This window comes from Bufo gargarizans, chromosome 5 (genome assembly GCF_014858855.1).
Source record: "Bufo gargarizans isolate SCDJY-AF-19 chromosome 5, ASM1485885v1, whole genome shotgun sequence".
Taxonomy (NCBI): Eukaryota; Metazoa; Chordata; class Amphibia; order Anura; family Bufonidae; genus Bufo; species Bufo gargarizans.
The window spans coordinates 6,811,523-6,833,148 of NC_058084.1; the positions used below are offsets into that span (position 1 = coordinate 6,811,523).

Here is a 21,626-nt window from a genome sequence, read left to right on the forward strand (position 1 = left end):
AGACCAGACCACCACGGTGACTTCTTTCAGCTGCACCTCGTCTCTGCAGAGTTTAACAAACAGACATCTTACTTTCCTACTTTTCCATCATCCTCCCACCTTCTCAACACCCCATCCTGCCACCCCCAATACTTTCCTGCAGAAACAGTCCACCTGAAAATACTGGTATCACACAGATAGTGCGTCAGTACAAAAACACCCCTTTATATTGCGCGCTAGTACAAAAAAATCCCCCCTTTCTTTCAGATCAGACCCCCATATAAAACCCTAAATGAGATCCCCCCATCTCAGACCAAACTACCTTTATACCTCTATGTCAGACTCAGACCCCATATAAGACCCCAGTTTTAGACCTTAGATCAGACCCCCATTAGACCTCCATGTAAGACCCCATCCCAATATCAGACCTCAGATAAGACCCTATTAGACCTCCAGACCCCATATAAGACCCCCATTAGACCTCTAGACCCCCATATCAGACCTCCAGACTCCCACTAGACCCCCATATCTGACCCCCATTAGACCTCCAGGCCCCCATTAGACCTCCAGACCCCCACCCAATTAGACCTCCAGACCCCCAACCAATCAGACCTCCAGACCCCCAATCAGACCTATCCAGACCCCCAGTCAGACCTCCAAACTCCCCAGTTTCCGACCTCCAGACCCCCATTAGACCTCTCCAGACCCCCCCCCCCCCCATTAGACCTCCATATCAGACTGTAAAATAATAAAGTAACTTACCTCTCCTGCTGCCACTCTCCTGTCCTGGATGTCTTCTCTTCTCAGGGCCGACGCTGCAGTCACCTGATCTTCTGCAGCGTCAGGTCAGAGTGCGCTCTGTACGTCCTGACATTGCAGGCAGCCAGGACACAGCAGCGCTGACCCTGAGACGAGCGAGCAGGAGGAGCGGTAAGTACTGGACAGCGCTCACAGTGCTTCTCTCCCCCTTCTCCTGCAGACTAGTGAGCTCCCTAGTATCCCAATGATGGTGGTTATAGTACTTTCTTTCTCTGCAGACACTTGGCAGTCTCTCAGCAGAACCACGGACATGCAATAAGGTTCTTGTTAAGTCCTTCCGCAGTTCCAAGATTGAGGGATACAGAACTAAGATACGGGGGGGGGCCAATCCATCTCAAAGTATGGGGGATGCTTTCTGCCATAAAGGGGCACAATACATTGCTGTTTAAGTCCAATGCACGGCCTTGTGGGTTGTAGACCTTCTAATCTCCTTCTCTTTGGAGTACTTTAGTAGTATGGCTGATTTCTGGGCAGTCGTAGGCTCCCCGTTGTCTGATAGGTGCAGGTCCCTATCTCGTAAATGGAGCCGGTAAAGTCCCGGAGGGCACACCACACATGCGCGGCCACCTCCCATTCATTTCTATGGGGACGCCTAAAATAGCAGAGCACTGGCTCGGATATTTCCGACGGCCCCATAGAAATGAATGGGAGGTGGCCGCGTATGCGTGGCGTGCCCTCCGGCACTTTACCTGCTCCATTTATGAGATACTGTAGGTGCAGGTCCCAGAGGTGGGACCCACACCTATTGGACAATGGCGGCATATCCTAGTGATATGCTCCCATTGTCTGAGATGGGAATACCCCTTTAAGTAATATAATCTTCCCAGAAGAGCAAAGGGGGAACAACTCCATGTAAATGTCTATGGATTTATAATGGGATATCATAAAATCTCCGGGAGGTGGAATGTGTAGGGGTCTCATTACTTTTCTCCATATAGTGTATATACATACAGCACATAAATACATATAGTATACACACAATACACACATATAGTATACACACAGTGCATATATAGAGTACATACATATAGTATACACACAGTACACACATATAGTATACACACAGTACATACATATAGTACATACATACATACACCAAGTACACACTCAGAACATACATATAGTATATGCAAACAATACTTATTATATTACATACACACAGGACACGTATACTCATATGTATGTTGTTTGAATGCAGTATTTTGCAGTATCCTGAGACTGGATAATAGGACTAAGCTAAAGCCATATCCTAAGACTGGATGCCAAGACTAAGCCATATCCTAAGACTGGATCTAAGACTAAGCCGTATCCTAAGACTGGATCTAAGACTAAGCCATATCCTAAGACTGGATCTAAGACTAAGCAGTATCCTAAGACTGGATCTAAGACTAAGCCGTATCCTAAGACTGGATCTAAGACTAAGCCGTATCCTAAGACTGGATCTAAGACTAAGCAGTATCCTAAGACTGGATCTAAGACTAAGCCGTATCCTAAGACTGGATCTAAGACTAAGCCGCATCCTAAGACTGGATCTAAGACTAAGCCGTATCCTAAGACTGGATCTAAGACTAAGCCATATCCTAAGACTGAATCTAAGACTAAGCCGTATCCTAAGACTGGATCTAAGACTAAGCCGTATCCTAAGACTGGATCTAAGACTAAGCAGTATCCTAAGACTGGATCTAAGACTAAGCCGCATCCTAAGACTGGATCTAAGACTAAGCCATATCCTAAGACTGGATCTAAGACTAAGCCGTATCCTAAGACTGGATCTAAGACTAAGCCGTATCCTAAGACTGGATCTAAGACTAAGCCGTATCCTAAGACTGGATCTAAGACTAAGCCGTATCCTAAGACTGGATCTAAGACTAAGCCATATCCTAAGACTGGATCTAAGACTAAGCCGTATCCTAAGACTGGATCTAAGACTAAGCCATATCCTAAGACCAGGAGCTCATTCACAGTTCACATATTTACCGTGAATAATGTCCAAAGAGTCTATAAGGCAGAAGTGCAATGTCTTGGAAGAGGGATGAATCTGCAAGAAGAACATGATAATTAGCAAATGACATGGCAGAGCGCTGCAGCTTACATGGGGCCACACAGGGACTGCCGCCGGGGTCCTCAGTGACATGTCTGCCTTGTTATGCAGCAACATAGTAGCCAGCAATGTATCTCTGTATCTGGGGAGGTTTGGCATTCATAAGACTCAATCAAATGCACAAAGATGAAACCAGTGGACCCAGAAGACCCACAGCAATCCCAGCAGCACTTCTGCCCCCAGCAACCAGGCCATTTCAGGTGGCTTTGTGGCAGTGGTTCTTGGCCAGATCACACAGCAGATCCACCACGTGTGGCTGTACCCTTATGGTGACCAAGAAATGGATAAATAGAAATGTATAACTTGAAATAAGAGGAAAATATCTGGAGTTTTGGTTTAAAAGGGTTTTCCAAGGTTTTATAACTGATGACTAACCTCAGGACAGGTCATCAGTATCTGATCGGTGGGGGTCCGACACCCAGCACCCCCGCCGATCAGCTGTTTGAGAAGGCATCGGAACTCCTGTGAGCGGCGCAGCCTTCTCCCTGCCCACCGACCACAGCGCCATCCATTGGCTGTGCTTGGTATTCACTTCAATGGGGCTGAGCTTCGTCTAGGCCAGGGGTCAGCAACCTCCGGCACTCCAGCTGTGGTGAAACTACAACTACCAGCAGGCTCCATTCACTTCTACAGGAGTTCGGCTCACACAGCTGAGGGTCTGTTACAGTGTATCAGCTCAGGTAATCCTCTGTGAGCTAAACACAGCAAGAGTCCAAATGTCTGTACTGTCCTGGACTGCAGGCTGATAGCTCTGGCCTACACTGATACACTGTAACTAGCTGCAGCTGTGAGAAGGTAGTAGTGTAGGACACGTTTTGTGTAAACAAAGCTGGTTCTATTCACTGATATCAAATTTATACACACATAATCACGACATTGGCTTTGCACTTACTGGAACACCTCAACAGTCATATTGATCGCTAACTGCCTGCTGCTAGATGGTGAGGAGCTTCTCCATTCCGCGGGCCTTGTGCTGCAGTTGTGCTGATGTCATAGCAGAGTGCTATGACATCACTGATGTAGCAAATGGTTCTTAAAGGGAAACTGTCAATGATGGAATTTCCTTTGTAGAATAGTAGACCTGCTGGACTTTTTGGCTTTCCCGCTCCAGCATTTCGTGGACTATGTTTTTTCTTTTTACGTGATGTGGCGGGCAGGTTTGAGAATCGGGTCAATTAGGATGAGTAGAGTATAGGAAAATCCATTATCAAAGTGGGGCAGAAAACTAGAAAAAAATGTTTTCTCTGCAACAATTTCTTTCAGTTTGCCTCTTAGGCCTCTTTCATACGAGTGATTTTTCCGTCCGGGTGTGATGCATGAAGCAAACACATAGCATCCGGACTGAATCCTGACCCATTCTTTTTAATGGGTCTGTGCACATTTGTCACGCATCGTTTCTGCGTTCGGCGTGTTCTATATTCTGGTTCAATAGAAGTGAATGGGGCTTGCGTGAAAAACGGAAGACATCCAGATGCAACGCGTTTTTCACTAACGGTTGCTAGGAGATGTAGATCGTTGAAAAACGCATCCAAAAGTGATTGCACGGGCGTGGAAAAAACTGAACACAAAGAACTTTCTTGCAAAACCATCCGTTTTTTCCGGAACAGATCGTGACACAATCCATATCGTTCGTGTGAAAGAGGCCTTAGGGTTCAGCCACACGGTGATCTTGGCCGTACCCAAGGATCGCAGTGGGATTGCAGTGTGGGGGTTGCAGAATAACTCGCACATGTACAGCAACCCCAAAATTACAAAAAATCCAACATTTCTGGGGTCGCGGCATACGTGCAAGTTGTTCTATGACCCCATTCATTTCTGTGCTGGCACCTCTACACTGTGATCTGCTGTGCGACTAAAGATCGCCATGTAACCAAATCCATATGGAACAATCCGTATATTCCTCAGTAGGGGCGTAAATCTCTTCCTGAATTCTGGAGATCTTTGGTATCACCAAAAGGCTCCATGCACGCGGCCGTATTTTGTGTCCGCATCCGATCTGCATTTTTCGGATGCAAACCCATTAATTTCTATGGGGCCGCAAAAGATGCAGACAGCACACCGCATGCTGTCCTCATCCACGTGTCCATTCCACAGCTTTGCCAAAAAGGTAGAATGTGTCCTATTGTCCATTTTGCGGACAACAATAGGCATTTCTACAGTAGTGGCGGACCTGTAGAGCGGGAACGTGTGGGGTGCACACGGCCGGTATCCATGTTTTGCCGATCCGTGGTTTGCGGACCACATAATGGATACTGTCGTGTGCGTGAGACTTCATTTATCAAGGGAACAATTTTAAGTTCAAAAACACTAGTTTTTTTTTACTGAAAAAGATTTTTTTAGACATTTACAGATCTCTTCTTTATCCTATAGATTTTACTATTTGCAAAGCATCTATCATGGATTATTTGGTGTCTAGTAAAGCACGTAAAGCGGGGGTCATTCTCTATAGCAGTATGTGACTGATTACAGTGTCTCTAGGAAACATTGGGGAAGGGATCTCGGGTCTGTTTCAGAAGGGAGATGGGAGATGATGCTGAAGTCGGTATATTCCACTTCATAGAACTTTAACCATAAAATGACACAATATATGATTTTACATAGGCTTTATTATTCTCCTCTGGACTCATGTTCCTTCAGTTGTAGGCATTCCTCTAAGGTGTCCTAAAGCTGATGGGTTGGGAGTAGAGATGAGCAAATCTCTTGGATATCATTCCGTTTCTGATTGAAATTTTTCCAAATATTTTATTTAGGTCCAAATCAATTGTACCTGAATCTAATATGCTCCAATTACTCTCAAAATTGGTAAGGCCTCCTAGTAGTCAGATTTTATTGCGTGCAAAAAACTGAATTTTGAAGACAAGAGAGAGACCCACGTATTATACTTCCCTAAATGAGGTGTGCAAGCCAGTTTCTCTTGAGTACTGAGTGTTTCAGGAGAAAAAACTCCCTGGTTAGCTGAGTGGCCTTGGGGGTACTCTTAGGGATGATCTCTCTCATTAGAGAGACCATCTAGTGTGCATGAGGAGTATTATATTACAGCCAATGTTGCTCTGCGCTTCTTAGAAACATGTATGCAAAGTAGCATATCTTACATCTGCTGGAATCAGATAGGCTTATCGTTCTTTCCTTTTTGGAAGGAATGTTAATTTGCATAATACATTTGGGTTTCTGTGAAAGATATTCAAATCAGCATTCCTTCCAAAAAGGAAATAACGCTAAGCCTATCTGATGAGTGTTGGCTCCTCATGCATACTAGGTGGTCACCCTAATGAAATAGATCACCCTCAAGGCTACTTAGCTAACCAGGGCAATTTTCTCTTGAGACACTCAATACTCTTACTGTTTTGGAAGGAGAACTGGCTTGCACACCTCACTCAGAGAAGTATCATGTGTGGGCCTCTTTCTCTCTTTGATTTTCCAAAATAAACCACAATAAATTTGGGTTTGTTAAAATCTGATTTGGCAGGAAATTCAGGAGGAGGGAAGGAAATTGAATTGGAAGTAGATGCCTTCTGTTGCTTATTTAGTTTCCACTCTAGATTTCCCGGTAATTCTGCGATGGTCAGTGTAATAGGTTTTAGTGATGAGCGCATAGGCAATATTCGAATTTACGATATTTCGCGAATTTTGGCCAAATATTCGCCATGAATTAGCAAATTCGAGAATTCGTGATCTCCAGTGATTGTTTACTTGATTGCAAAAATCGGCAATGTAATATATTCGCAATAAATTTGCAATTAATTTGCGATTAGAATATTCAATACTATTCACAAATACGAATATATAGCACTATATTCTAAATATTCACGAATTCTCGAAGTGGCGATATTCACGATTAAAATTTGCAATTCGAATATTCATGCTCAACACTAATAGGTTTTCAGTTTTTAAATCTGAGATTATTAATTGCTAGGACACGAATGTTATTGACAAGGCCATCTTATCAACGGCTTGAGTTATCTAAGCAGATGTATAAATTACGAGAGTATGACTAACGCCTCGATAATAGGGTCGAGGAAGAAATATTTTAAGATAACTTAACTTCCTTTTTTCTCTTTCCTCTTCCTTCTCGGGTGGGGTTTGTTAGATTGTAATTGTATTATTATGGGAAGAAAAGACCTGTATTAGTATAGCCTGTTCCAGTATGGCTTCTACATTGTAGCAGACTATGGCTGTTACTGCATCTGAATGACACACATTATCTCACGAGATCCAATGTGCGACCTCCCCCACTTATGTTATCTTCTGATCCCTACACAGGCATTAGTTGGCAGGTTATATAATAATTAAGCACAATGATACATTGTATCCATGTCCTGTCCTGATAGTATGATACAATGTATCAGCCTGGAGTTCAGACTGTTTAAAGAGAACCTGTCTCCTCTTCACTTTTCTGTTTTAGTAACTACTTCTCATCTACAGTATTCTTAGAATGCTGCCTTGTGCTGTTCCCCTGTTATTCCACCTGGAAATGTAAATACTTTGCAGAGTATGTTTGTTTGTTTTTTATTACCAGGACACGTACATTTTCCCTTCATTGGTGTCGACATCATGGGAGGTTGAGCCGCCATCTTGAAGATCTCTGAGTTCATACTCTGTAAGAAAGAAGGTTACTGTTACTATTGGAATTACACTGTATCCATCATTATCTCCTTTAGAATGGGATCGGGCATGACAAATACCCATCAGGCATGCAGTCTTTTATCTATATGTGAGATTGTGGAACAGCTCTTCCTGTATAATGCTATGCATAATTAAACTTTAGGATTGTCATTTTGCATTTCGGCCACAGGAGGCCGCTGGTTCTCTGTTACAGCTAAGTTACTGCTGGATTTGAATATGCAAAGTAGAGGATGACTCATGCTGCTGGTTGCTGAAAGAAGAACCAGGAAGTGAGAGATGAGATGGTGAAAGCACTGGATGTTTGAGATAGAATCCGGTTCCATCCTGGTGTCAGAGTGTCCTGGAATGTTCGGGGAAACAGTGGAGGAGGACTGGCAGTGGCGCCGGATCAGAACCCAGGTCAGGGTGTAACAGCACAAGGCCAGCTTGCCCCCAATGCAGTGCCCACCCCAGTAGGATACATGCCCGTAGAGGCGCTGCTGCATCATCTGCCAAAGTATGACGGCCGAAACATGATGTTGCAGGACTGGACTGAAAGGGTGCGGAGCGCAGTTAGAATGTGTAACCTGACCCCCGAGCTGCAGGCAGAGGTTGCGTTGGGAGCTCTAGAGGGTGACGTTAGACGGACAGTCAAGGTAAGGCACGAATCCGAGAGGGACACTCTAGAGAAAATATTCTCCCTGCTGGAGGGAGCACTGGGGGGGGTGCTAAAGTAGTGCAGCTGCGGTGCCACTTCTTCAACCGACCACAGCGAGAGGGTGAAGAGACCCTGATTCAGTACTCCAATTCCCTACAGAAGACGCTCAATGAAATACAGCGGCGGGACCCAGAGGCCATGGGAGCCTTCCGGGAGGTGGACCGGCTACTAAGAGATCAGTTCATAGTGGGGCTCTCCAACAACCGACATGACATTCTATAGCGTCTACCTAGCCGCTGTGGAGAGAGAGAAAGAGCACATGCCTGTGACAGTGAGTTTAGTGAGTAGCACCCATGCTACAGGACATCAGTCCTTGGGCTGCTCCAGTAGTCTTGTTGCGGAAGAAAGATGGGAGTCTCAGGTTCTGCTTGGATTATCGGAAGCTGAATGCTCAGACCATCCGGGATGATTACCCACTTCCGTGGATTGAGGAGTCAATGTCAGCCCTGAGCCACGCAAAGTTCTTCTCGACTCTTGACCTGGCCAGTGGATATTGGCAGGTACCGGTGGCCTAAAAGGACAAAGTGAAGACGGCTTTCATTCTACCTATGGAACTCTGTGAGTTCAACCGGATGTCATTCGGCCTGTCCAATGCCCCGGAAACATTCCAGCGGCTAAAGGAACACTGCCTGGAGGATCTCAACTTTGAGTAAGTATTGATATACCTGGACAACATAGTAGTGTTTGTGGCCTCCTTTGAAGATCACCTCCAGAAGCTGCGACAGGTCCTAGGACGGCTAAGAGACCATGGGGGTCAAGATCAAGCCCAAGTAGTGCCCATTGTTTCGGCAACAGATCGAGTATTTGGGACATGTGGTCACCCAAGAGAGGGTAAAGCCAGCCCCCAGCAAGGTGGAAGCCGTCCAGAAGTGGCCCCAACCACGTACACTAAGAGAGGTGCGGGCATTCGTGGGACTGGCCAGCTACTACCGGAGGTTCATACCCAAATTTGCTCATTTGGTGGGCCTGTTAAATAAATTATTAAGGGGCACTGCCGGGGGCCCAAAGAATCGCCCCGTCGAGTGGGAATCCAGACAAGAGGCCTTTGAAGCAGTGAAGGAGGCGCTGATCAGTGCCCCGATTCTAGCTTATGCACGGTTTGACACCCCATTCCTGTTGTACACTGATGGAAGTCTACATGGTCTGGGGGCCGTGTTATACCAAGTCCAGGATTGATGCGAAAGAGTCATTGCCTATGGCAGCCGGTCTCTGAGGGAATCAGAACGCAACCCTGACAACTATAGCTCCTTTAAATTGGAACTACTGGCGCTGTTGTGGGCCATGACCGAAAGGATCGCAGAGTACCTGACAGGTGCAGAGGTGACTGTGATGATGGACAACAACCCGTTAGCACATCTGGAAAATGCCAAACTTGGTGCACTTGAACAGAGGTGGTTGGCTCGCCTTTCTAAGTACCAATGCCGCATCAAGTTTAGGTCAGGTAGGGAAAACAGCAACGCCGATGCACTCTCCTGAGTCCCTGTAGAGTTGTCGGCTCAGAGTACCGACGGGGAGCTGGAGGACACTGAAACGCCTGACCTTGGTCGATTACCCGTGTTCCAGGACGTGGCACATTTAAGTGGGGCGGCGTCTGGGATGTCCCTGGTGCTGGAAAAGACTTTGGCCGATTGGGAGAGAAACCAGAATGGCTGCCTGGACTTGTGGAAAGTGAAGGAATGGGTTCGAGCTAAGATCTGGCCACGACCAGAAGAGCGAGCCCGACTGACCCCAGAGGGCAAAAAGTTGTTAAGGCAGTGGGATAAGTTGACCGTTATCCAGGGTCTTCTGTGACGGAAGATATTCTTACAGTCGGATCTGCAGTACCGACACCAGATTGTCATCCCCACTTCATTGGGATCGGAAGCAGCCAGGGAAGCCCATGAAAGGGGAGCCCATTTCGGGAGCGACAAAACGTTCAAGTGGCTCCAACTGCTGGTATACTGTATACATTGAAGGAAATCAAAGGATGTAATCATAAAAGCGGCAGATAAGGGGGGTAACCTAGGGCTATGAGACGGAAGCATGGAGGCAGTTTAATTACTCCAATTGCTACAGAAAATTAACCTATAATCCCACATTCCCACAATAGCCTTTACTAGGGAATTGGCCATGATTTTGAACCAGCGAGTCAATGATGGAATAATTACAACACAGCAAAGTACGTATCTATTATCGGAACATCCAATAACTCCTACGCTATATTTTCTCCCGAAGGTTCATAAGAACACGAAACAACCCCCGGGGAGACCCATTGTCTCGGGTGTCAACAGCCTAAACGACTCCATCTGCAAATATGTGGAATATTTCCTACACCCACTAGTGGAAAATCTACCGTCATATCTTAACGATACCACGGATGTTTTGAAAAAATTGGAAGATCTACATCTGGATTCAGATATGATTATTGCAACATGTGATGTGGAATCTCTGTATACATCAATAAGGCATCAGGATGGCTTAGAAGCAGCTAGTTTCTATTTACATACTGACATGGATCGCAATAAATGTAAGTTTATTCTGATATTGTTAGAATATGTGCTTACCCATAATTTCTTCTTCTTTGGGGGTTCCCTCTTCCTGTAGCTCCAGGGTACCGCAATGGGGGCGTCTTGTGCGCCCTCATATGCTAATCTGTTCCTGGGGCTGTGGGAGAGGGAAGTTCTACAGTCGAACCCCCTGCCGATGGCTAATCAAGTGCAATATTGGGGATGTTATATTGACAATCTTCCAATTATTTGGCAGGGTTCTGAAGAAGAATTTGGGATGTTTGTTGCACTACTCAACACAAACAATAAGAACATCAAGCTTACCTAAAAGACGAGTCGGTCACGGGTGGATTTTTGGGATATCCAGCTATGTGTGGCTGACGGTGGTCGAATTACCATAGACCTGTATAGGAAAGAGACGTTGGTGAACTCCTTGTTGTTGGCTAAGGCTACTTTCACACTTGCGCTTGATCGGATCCGTTCTGAACGGATCCGATCATATTAATGCAGACGGAGGCTCCGTTCAGTACGGATCCGTCTGCATTAATAACTTAGAAAAATTTCGCAAGTGCGCAAGTGCGCAAGTAGCCTGAGCGGATCCGTTCAGACTTTCAATGTAAAGTCAATGGGGGACGGATCCGCTTGAAGATTGAGCCATATGGTGACATCTTCAAGCGGATCCGTTCCCATTGACTTACATTGTAAGTCTGGACGGATCCGCACGCCTCCGCACGACCAGGCGGACAGCTGAACGCTGCAAGCAGCGTTCAGCTGTCCGCCTGTCCGTGCGGAGGCGAGCGGAGCGGAGGCTGAACGCTGCCAGACTGATGCAGTCTGAGCGGATCCGCTCCATTCAGACTGCATCAGGGCTGGACGGAGGCATTCGGGTCCGCTCGTGAGCTCCTTCAAACGGAGCTCACGGACGGACCTATGAACGCTAGTGTGAAAGTAGCCTAAATCCGCACATCCCAGTAAACTAAAAAGCAGCATACCGATTGAACAATTTTTGAGAGCAAGAAGGATATGCTCGACTAAACAGGCATTTGAGCAACAGGCTGAAAATCTACGCTGGAGATTTGAGGAGAGAGGCTATTCCAGGTGCTCCTTAGAGGGGGGTTATCGGAGAGCTCGATTGTCTAATTGCTCCGACCTACTCTACAAAAAAACTAAGCAAAAGGATACTGCTGAGTTGCGCTTCATCACTACATATAATACCAAATGGAGGAAAGTTTGCAAAAAGTGTTGGAAATATACTGGGAAATATTGAAAATGTATCCCCAATTAAGTACTTCTATTCCTACTCACCCACAGGTGACATATAGAAGAGCAAAGAACCTAAGAGATAATTTGGTCCACTATATGACTAAACAACCAAGACTGTTTGGTAGTAGGGGCTCAATTTGGGGCAACAAAGAAAGATGCGTTGCGTGCACCAATACGAATAGGACTAACATATTTTGGGACTCTGGACAACATAAACAATATAAGATCACTTACCCCATTACATGTACCACCATTGGTGTTATATATTGGGCCAAGTGTCGGTGCAATAAAATCTATGTGGGGATGACGTCAGCTAATTCATCTGACGCATCCGTGAACATGTATTGGGCATTGAAGGGGCCAAGGAAATTGGCGATATTAATAGCCTGACAACGATACCGAAACATTTCAAGGAAATGCATGATTGCAACAGTTCTCGGCTCCGTTTTAGGGGAATTGACCATGTGAATACATCATTGAGAGGGGGTAATTGGAAGAAATTGCTGAGTCAAAAAGAAACACGCTGGATTTTTGTTTTAGTTTTTTTGAATCAGATCTTTTTTTATTAGAAAGATTACTTGACATACAATATCATATAATGCCAATCCTTGTACATTACAAATGATAAGTACAGAAACTTCCATTTCAGACCGTAGGATACCGTCAGGAATCACAAAAATATAATAATATAACTGACATAAACCCCCCCCCCCCCCTTCTCCCACCACCCCCTCCCACCCCGGATTTTTGTTTTAAATACCATTACACCACTGGGCTTAAATGACGGTAACAGCTGTGTCCCGTTCCATTGAGCGACCTGACAGTCCCTGTTTACTGGACCATCCTATTTTAACTGGGATTTATTTAATTATGTTTTTTATTATTTTAACTGTTTTTTGTGGTCTTGGTGACTTGTTAATTGTTCTATTGCATTTAATAACAATTTTATAACTTTGTATTTTTTATTTATTTTTATATATATTCTCACTCATATATTTTTTCTATATATATTTTCAGTGATATATATTCTTTCTGGAATCCCACAGTTCCTAACTCACCTTTTGTACAAATCCGAGCAGAGGACGACCATACAGTATATATATTATGAATATATTTACCATTCTGTGATATGCGTACAGTATATACGCATATGTTTGTGATTTTATCTCATAAAGAGAATTTGATTATTTTTTAGATGTATCACATTGGCACTTGTCACTTGGGGTTGCACTTGCACTCTCACTTTTTGTGTTTGCCTTGTTTTTGTACGGCACCTATCGCTTTGTTTTGACTGCACTGTATTCATTTTTAACAATCCCCCCCCCCCTTTTTCATCATGTATGTACTTAGCACTTTTAATGTTGTTGCATGATGATACAGGCAACCTTCATAGTATTATTATTAATCATGAATTATTGTATTTGTGTGTACATATGTTTTTTATTTAAATCTCACTGTGGGCAAGTGATATGTATTTAAGGTCAATTGACTGCTATCATGGACAATGGTCGGTAATAGAGTTCACGAATGTGCAGTCTGCGGATGTGCACATTTTCTCACATATTGTAGAGTGGCTACATAGAATATTGTTTTTATGCGAGGTACTTTATGTGCAGTTTTTTACACAAATCATGTGATGGAGTTGGTGGGCTGGTCGAATGGGGTCACATGCTTAGTCATGTGACGTCTCCATGTGACTTCTGGCTTATTTTTTGTTAATCTCATGTGAGCGATCATGTGATATTACGGGACAGGGTTTGGGTTATTTCCCTAATACCAAACGTTCAGTTTGCGGAGGTGCACACTTCTCATATATCTCAGAGTGGCTACATAGTATATTGTCTCTGTGCGTGGTATTCTATGTGCAGTTTTTTTTTATAGATATCATGTGATGGAGCTGGTGGGCTGGTCAAACGGGGTCACATGCTTAGTCATGTGACGTCTCCATGTGACTTCTGGCTCGTATTTTGTTTTCTCTAGCACCTTGGTGATCATGTGAGCGATCATGTGATATCACGGGGCGGGGTTTGGGTTACTTCCCCAATACCAATATCCAGCTCGGCGCCGCGTGATGAGGTGAGATATGCCCATTGGATATCTGTTGGGTGTGGATTGATTGAGTGAGGTATATATAGGTAGGTTTAGGACATAGGAAGACATGCCCCCCCGGAAGAAGAGCACCTTGCGAAATGTACGTCGGGCTTTTAGCTCTCCCCAAACTGGTTGGTATTCATTATTACAGGTATTTTGCCTCTTGTATTTATGCTGAGGGTGTGGTTGGTTGTCGGCAGTGCCACCATATACCCTGCTATACCCAATTTTTCACACAGTGAATTTTGCTGTTCACATTGAGTTGCAAAGGGAGATTTTTCCTGGGATAAGGAATGATAGTGTTAGATGATTTATGTTTATTGTCACCCCACTATCAATACCTGGTATCCCCACACTACTGTTACTGTATTTTATCTCACTGATCAGTACTTTCTGTGTCGGATTAACTGGTGATACAATATGTCTCAAGTTGTGGTTATATACCTATGAAATATTTATTACCACATATTACTTCTGCTTTGGGGTTTGCCTGTTTTCTCTACTATACAACACTCCCTGCATTTTTTACTCATTGTTGTATTGACTAATAAAGATATTATTTGTATATTTATCTATGTGTTGTTTTGATTACTTTTAGGTTTTCTGATATGATCCCACACATGTTTTGTTATATTGTGTTTCTATGGATAAATATACTGTCTAGATCTGGCCGACATGGTGGCCGAGGCATGTCTTAAGTGTCGACCCTGGCGGATTGAGTAAGAGTACTGAACAGCGGGCTCCTGTAAATACCATCCGGACCTCAGCGCCCCTGGAGCTTCTGATGATTGATTATGTGCAGATTGGATACTCTACCTCGGGACTCTCTAGTCATGACAGATCACTCCACCAAGTATGCAGTAGCAGTACCCACCAGAGACCAGACAGCAGAGTCGGCCGCTGAAGCAGTCTGCAAACACTTTATTCAGGTGTTTGGTTGTCCACAGAGAAAACCTTCGGACCAGGGAGCGTGTTTCCAGGGTACTCTAATGAACGAACTGTACCAGCTGTATGGGATCGAACACTCCCGCACCACCCTGTATCACCCCCAAGGAAACGGAGCATGTGAACACTTTAACCGCACCTTGCTCTAGATGCTGCAGACTCTGGAGGATAGCCAAAAGGCTCGGTGGCCCGAATACCTACCTAAACTAATGTGGGCTTATAACTGGGTACAACCACCGGATACTCTCCACATATGCTCATGTTTGGAAGAGACGGACGGGAGATTGAATATCTCCACATGCCCAATCCGATGGAGCCACCGCCGAGAAGTACCACCGCATGGGTGCAAGAGCACCACCGCTGGCTGAGAGCGGTCCACAAGGTTTTGGGGGAGCGCCTTGGACAGGTGGTACACCCTAACCCAAGACCAGTGCAGAAAGATGGGTATGCCCCGGGTTATGGTCAAATACAAACGGCCGTCTAGGAAGTGGGCGGTGGGAGGCGGTTCCATACACGGTGAAAAGAAGGCTAGTCCCTGCCATTCCAGTCTATGAGGTAAAGCCAGTAGGGACCGGGGGACCCTCACGAAACTTGCACCGTAATATGTTAAGACGTTGTAATTTTGACGAACCAGTGTGCATTGAGGAGATGCCTCCTCACGCTCAGAGTACAGAGGAAAGCCCCTCAGAGGTGGAGGAGGAGGAATGGTGGGTTGTCCCTTCCCAGGTACCTGCAGAAGCCCCGGCTGTGGCAGGTTTGCCACCCAGAGAGAGTGCTGAACAAGTAGTAGATCCTCCCCTGACAGATATGCCTGATGTCCCCAGTACTTTTGAGCCCCTCCCTCTGAGACAGTCAGCGAGGCCCAATGCACAGTGCTATGCACAGGAGGAGTTTGTATGGGGGGTGGTTTCCGAAGAATACAACCTCTAGTGGGGTGGCATGTGAGATTGTGGAACAGCTCTTCCTGTATAATGCTATGCGTAATTGAACTTTAGGAATGTCATTTTGCATTTCGGCCACAGGAGGCCGCTGGTTTTCTGTTACAGCTAAGTTACTGCTGGATTTGAATATGCAAAGTAGAGGGTGACTCATGCTGCTGGTTGCTGAAAGAAGAACCAGGAAGTGAGAGCTGAGATGGTGAAAGCACTGGATGTGTGAGATAGAATCCGGTTCCATCCTGGTGTCAGTGTCCTGGAATGTTCGGGGACGCAGTGGAGGGGGACTGGTCATTGTCCCTCACCTAGATCCTGCTTTTTGGAATAGGGATTGTTCCCGGAGAATTGTTTACAGCGTTTGAACAGAAGTTTAATTACCAAGCAAGGCCGCATGAGGACTGGGGGCCTGGTGATCATCTTGGTTAAAAGACATCCTCTGACGCAGGTCAGTAAATCTGTTTATTCATCGCATATTAGTTGCGCCTGAAGCATCAGAGAAAAGTTTAGGCCTGCAAATAGTTAGTTAGGACTTGCATTCTTGGCAGGCTTTACAAAATTGTTCTGCGGCACAGTATTGACTTGCAGGCTCTGCTGTGTGCGCCATCAGCTAGGTTTGTTCTCTTTTGCGGCACAGCATTGACTTGCAGGCTCTGCTGTGAACGCCATCTCGATAGGTCTGTCCACCCGGACAGGGACAGTGACTGTGGGCCCGCGGTATAAGATCTTTAGTGCACCTTCTGATTGTTATGTCTATATTACTGCTTTAGTAAAGTTTCTGTTTTGCACAAAGCTGTGTGTTGTCGCTTTCCTCGTCTGTGACTTTGCTGTATCCTGGTGGTCCCTCCCCGGTTCACAGTCTTACATATACTTATTCCTGAAGAAATTGGTTGGGGCTATAGTCCTTTTGTAAAAAGTTTTAGCCCCTATTGTTGGCTTCTACCTGTCCTCAAGTCTGAAGGTCACAACTCTCCTCGTCTTCTGTTCTGTATCAGCGCCTAGAACCACTTGAGACAACATTCCTGTCCTATCTCATGGGCTTTCCATGTGCTGGTCTCAGTGACAGTGGAGCCATGGTGACCAGTGGGTGTTATATGAGCAGAATTTGGGATGGGTGTGTAGAGGGGGAAGTGCAGCTCCTTCCTCTTTTCACATTTTCATTGTCATTAAAAATAAAAAGGGTAATTCAGGATCAGAAGATCCAGTGGGGGTGAAGGGGGCAAATCTGAGGATGGACCGTGGCTGGAGCAGGCTGTAAGGGGGCATCTGTTGCTGGAGCAGGCTGTAAGGGGGCATCTGTGGCTGGAGCAGGCTGTAACGGGGGCATCTACGGCTGGTGCAGGCTGTAATGGGGGCATCTGCGGCTGGAGCAGGCTGTAATGGGGCATTTTTGGCTGAGGCAGCTGTAATGGGGGCATCTGCGACTAAAGCAGGCTGTAATGGGGCATCTATAGCTGGTGCAAGTTGTAATGGGGCATCTGTGCCTGGAGCAGGGTGTAATGGGGCATCTGTGGCTGGTGCAGACTGTAATGGGGAATCTGTGGCTGGAGCAATCTGTAATGGGGCATTTATGGCTGGAGCAGGCTGTAATGGGGGCATCTGTGGCTGAAGCAGGCTGTAATGGGGCATCTGTGGCTGGAGCAGGCTGTAATGGGGGCATCTGTGGCTGGAGTAGGCTGTAATGGGGGCATCTGTGGCTGGAGCAGGCTGTAATGGGGCATCTGTGGCTGGAGCAGGCTGTAATGGGGGCATCTGTGGCTGGTGCAGGCTGTAACGGGGGCATCTACGGCTGGTGCAGGCTGTAATGGGGGCATCTGCGGCTGGAGCAGGCTGTAATGGGGCATTTTTGGCTGAGGCAGCTGTAATGGGGGCATCTGCGACTAAAGCAGGCTGTAATGGGGCATCTATAGCTAGTGCAAGTTGTAATGGGGGCATCTGTGCCTGGAGCAGGGTGTAATGGGGCATCTGTGGCTGGTGCAGACTGTAATGGGGAATCTGTGGCTGGAGCAGTCTGTAATGGGGCATTTATGGCTGGAGCAGGCTGTAATGGGGGCATCTGTGGCTGAAGCAGGCTGTAATGGGGCATCTGTGGCTGGAGCAGGCTGTAATGGGGGCATCTGTGGCTGGAGTAGGCTGTAATGGGGGCATCTGTGGCTGGAGCAGGCTGTAATGGGGCATCTGTGGCTGGAGCAGGCTGTAATGCGGCATCTGTGGCTGGTGCAGGCTGTAACGGGGGCATCTACGGCTGGTGCAGGCTGTAATGGGGGCATCTGCAGCTGGAGCAGGCTGTAATGGGGCATTTTTGGCTGAGGCAGCTGTAATGGGGGAATCTGCAACTAAAGCAGGCTGTAATGGGGCATCTATAGCTGGTGCAGGTTGTAATGGGGGCATCTGTGCCTGGAGCAGGGTGTAATGGGGCATCTGTGGCTGGAGCAGGCTGTAATGGGGCATCTGTGGCTGGAACAGGCTGTAATGGGGCATCTGTGGCTGGAGCAGGGTGTAATGGGGCATCTGTGGCTGGTGCAGACTGTAATGGGGCATCTGTGCCTGGAGCAGGGTGTAATGGGGAATCTGTGGCTGGAGCAGTCTGTAATGGGGCATTTATGGCTGGAGCAGGCTGTAATGGGGGCATCTGTGGATGGAGCAGGCTGTAATGGGGGCATCTGTGGCTGGAGCAGGCTGTAATGGGGCATCTGTGGCTGGTGCAGGCTGTAACGGGGGCATCTGTGGCTGATGCAGACTGTAATGGGGCATCTGTGCCTGGAGCAGGGTGTAATGGGGCATCTGTGGCTGGTGCAGACTGTAATGGGGAATCTGTGGCTGGAGCAGTCTGTAATGGGGCATTTGTGGCTGGATCAGGCTGTAATGGGGCATCTGTGGCTGGAGCAGGCTGTAATGGGGGCATCTGTGGCTGGAGCAGGCTGTAATGGGGCATCTGTGGCTGGAACAGGCTGTAATGGGGCATCTGTGGCTGGAGCAGGGTGTAATGGGGCATCTGTGGCTGGTGCAGACTGTAATGGGGCATCTGTGCCTGGAGCAGGGTGTAATGGGGAATCTGTGGCTGGAGCAGTCTGTAATGGGGCATTTATGGCTGGAGCAGGCTGTAATGGGGGCATCTGTGGATGGAGCAGGCTGTAATGGGGGCATCTGTGGCTGGAGCAGGCTGTAATGGGGCATCTGTGGCTGGTGCAGGCTGTAACGGGGGCATCTGTGGCTGATGCAGACTGTAATGGGGCATCTGTGCCTGGAGCAGGGTGTAATGGGGCATCTGTGGCTGGTGCAGACTGTAATGGGGAATCTGTGGCTGGAGCAGTCTGTAATTGGGCATTTATGGCTGGATCAGGCTGTAATGGGGCATCTGTGGCTGGAGCAGGCTGTAATGGGGGCATCTGTGGCTGGAGCAGGCTGTAATGGGGCATCTGTGGCTGGAACAGGCTGTTATGGGGCATCTGTGGCTGGAGCAGGGTGTAATGGGGCATCTGTGGCTGGTGCAGACTGTAATGGGGCATCTGTGCCTGGAGCAGGGTGTAATGGGGAATCTGTGGCTGGAGCAGTCTGTAATGGGGCATTTATGGCTGGAGCAGGCTGTAATGGGGGCATCTGTGGATGGAGCAGGCTGTAATGGGGGCATCTGTGGCTGGAGCAGGCTGTAATGGGGCATCTGTGGCTGGTGCAGGCTGTAACGGGGGCATCGGTGGCTGATGCAGACTGTAATGGGGCATCTGTGCCTGGAGCAGGGTGTAATGGGGCATCTGTGGCTGGTGCAGACTGTAATGGGGAATCTGTGGCTGGAGCAGTCTGTAATGGGGCATTTATGGCTAGATCAGGCTGTAATGGGGCATCTGTGGCTGGAGCAGGCTGTAATGGGGGCATTTGTGGCTGGAGCAGGCTGTAATGGGGAATCTGTGGCTGGAGCAGTCTGTAATGGGGCATTTATGGCTGGAACAGGCTGTAATGGGGGCATCTGTGGCTGGAGCAGGCTGTAATGGGGGCATCTGTGGCTGGAGCAGGCTGTAATGGGGCATCTGTGGCTGGAGCAGGCTGTAATGGGGCATCTATAGCTGGTGCAGGTTGTAATGGGGGCATCTGTGGCTGGTGCAGACTGTAATGGGGAATCTGTGGCTGGAGCAGTCTGTAATGGGGCATTATGGCTGGAGCAGGCTGTAATGGGGCATCTGTGGCTGGAGCAGGCTGTAATGGGGGCATCTGTGGCTGGAGCAGGCTGTAACGGGGGCATCTACGGCTGGTGCAGGCTGTAATGGGGGCATCTGCGGCTGGAGCAGGGTGTAATGGGGCATCTGTGGCTGGTGCAGACTGTAATGGGGCATCTGTGCCTGGAGCAGGGTGTAATGGGGAATCTGTGGCTGGAGCAGTCTGTAATGGGGCATTTATGGCTGGAGCAGGCTGTAATGGGGGCATCTGTGGATGGAGCAGGCTGTAATGGGGGCATCTGTGGCTGGAGCAGGCTGTAATGGGGCATCTGTGGCTGGTGCAGGCTGTAACGGGGGCATCTGTGGCTGATGCAGACTGTAATGGGGCATCTGTGCCTGGAGCAGGGTGTAATGGGGCATCTGTGGCTGGTGCAGACTGTAATGGGGAATCTGTGGCTGGAGCAGTCTGTAATGGGGCATTTATGGCTGGATCAGGCTGTAATGGGGCATCTGTGGCTGGAGCAGGCTGTAATGGGGGCATCTGTGGCTGGAGCAGGCTGTAATGGGGCATCTGTGGCTGGAACAGGCTGTAATGGGGCATCTGTGGCTGGAGCAGGGTGTAATGGGGCATCTGTGGCTGGTGCAGACTGTAATGGGGCATCTGTGCCTGGAGCAGGGTGTAATGGGGAATCTGTGGCTGGAGCAGTCTGTAATGGGGCATTTATGGCTGGAGCAGGCTGTAATGGGGGCATCTGTGGATGGAGCAGGCTGTAATGGGGGCATCTGTGGCTGGAGCAGGCTGAAATGGGGCATATTTGGCTGGTCCAGGCTGTAACGGGGGCATCGGTGGCTGATGCAGACTGTAATGGGGCATCTGTGCCTGGAGCAGGGTGTAATGGGGCATCTGTGGCTGGTGCAGACTGTAATGGGGAATCTGTGGCTGGAGCAGTCTGTAATGGGGCATTTATGGCTAGATCAGGCTGTAATGGGGCATCTGTGGCTGGAGCAGGCTGTAATGAGGGCATTTGTGGCTGGAGCAGGCTGTAATGGGGAATCTGTGGCTGGAGCAGTCTGTAATGGGGCATTTATGGCTGGAACAGGCTGTAATGGGGGCATCTGTGGCTGGAGCAGGCTGTAATGGGGGCATCTGTGGCTGGAGCAGGCTGTAATGGGGCATCTGTGGCTGGAGCAGGCTGTAATGGGGCATCTATAGCTGGTGCAGGTTGTAATGGGGGCATCTGTGGCTGGTGCAGACTGTAATGGGGAATCTGTGGCTGGAGCAGTCTGTAATGGGGCATTTATGGCTGGAGCAGGCTGTAATGGGGCATCTGTGGCTGGAGCAGGCTGTAATGGGGGCATCTGTGGCTGGAGCAGGCTGTAATGGGGCATCTGTGGCTGGAGCAGGCTGCAATGGGGCATCTGTGGCTGGAGCAGGCTGTAATGGGGCATCTGTGGATGGAGCAGGCTGTAATGGGGCATCTGTGGCTGGAGCAGGCTGTAATGGGGCATCTATAGCTGGTGCAGGTTGTAATGGGGGCA

The 21,626-nt window shown here is 47.8% G+C and overlaps 1 protein-coding gene across 1 annotated transcript in view; it reads right to left on the reverse strand.

The window, feature by feature from the left end:
• The window catches only part of TMEM71 (transmembrane protein 71), a 50,028-nt gene that overhangs the window by 20,603 nt on the left and 7,799 nt on the right, over positions 1 to 21,626 (reverse strand). The window contains exons 2-4 of the mRNA XM_044294186.1: positions 11,030 to 11,108; positions 7,425 to 7,494; positions 2,776 to 2,836 (exon numbers count right to left, since the gene is read on the reverse strand). Of these exons, the coding sequence (XP_044150121.1) occupies positions 2,776 to 2,836; positions 7,425 to 7,491 (128 nt within the window). The 5' untranslated portion in view covers positions 7,492 to 7,494; positions 11,030 to 11,108. The remainder of the gene's footprint in view (positions 1 to 2,775; positions 2,837 to 7,424; positions 7,495 to 11,029; positions 11,109 to 21,626) is intronic.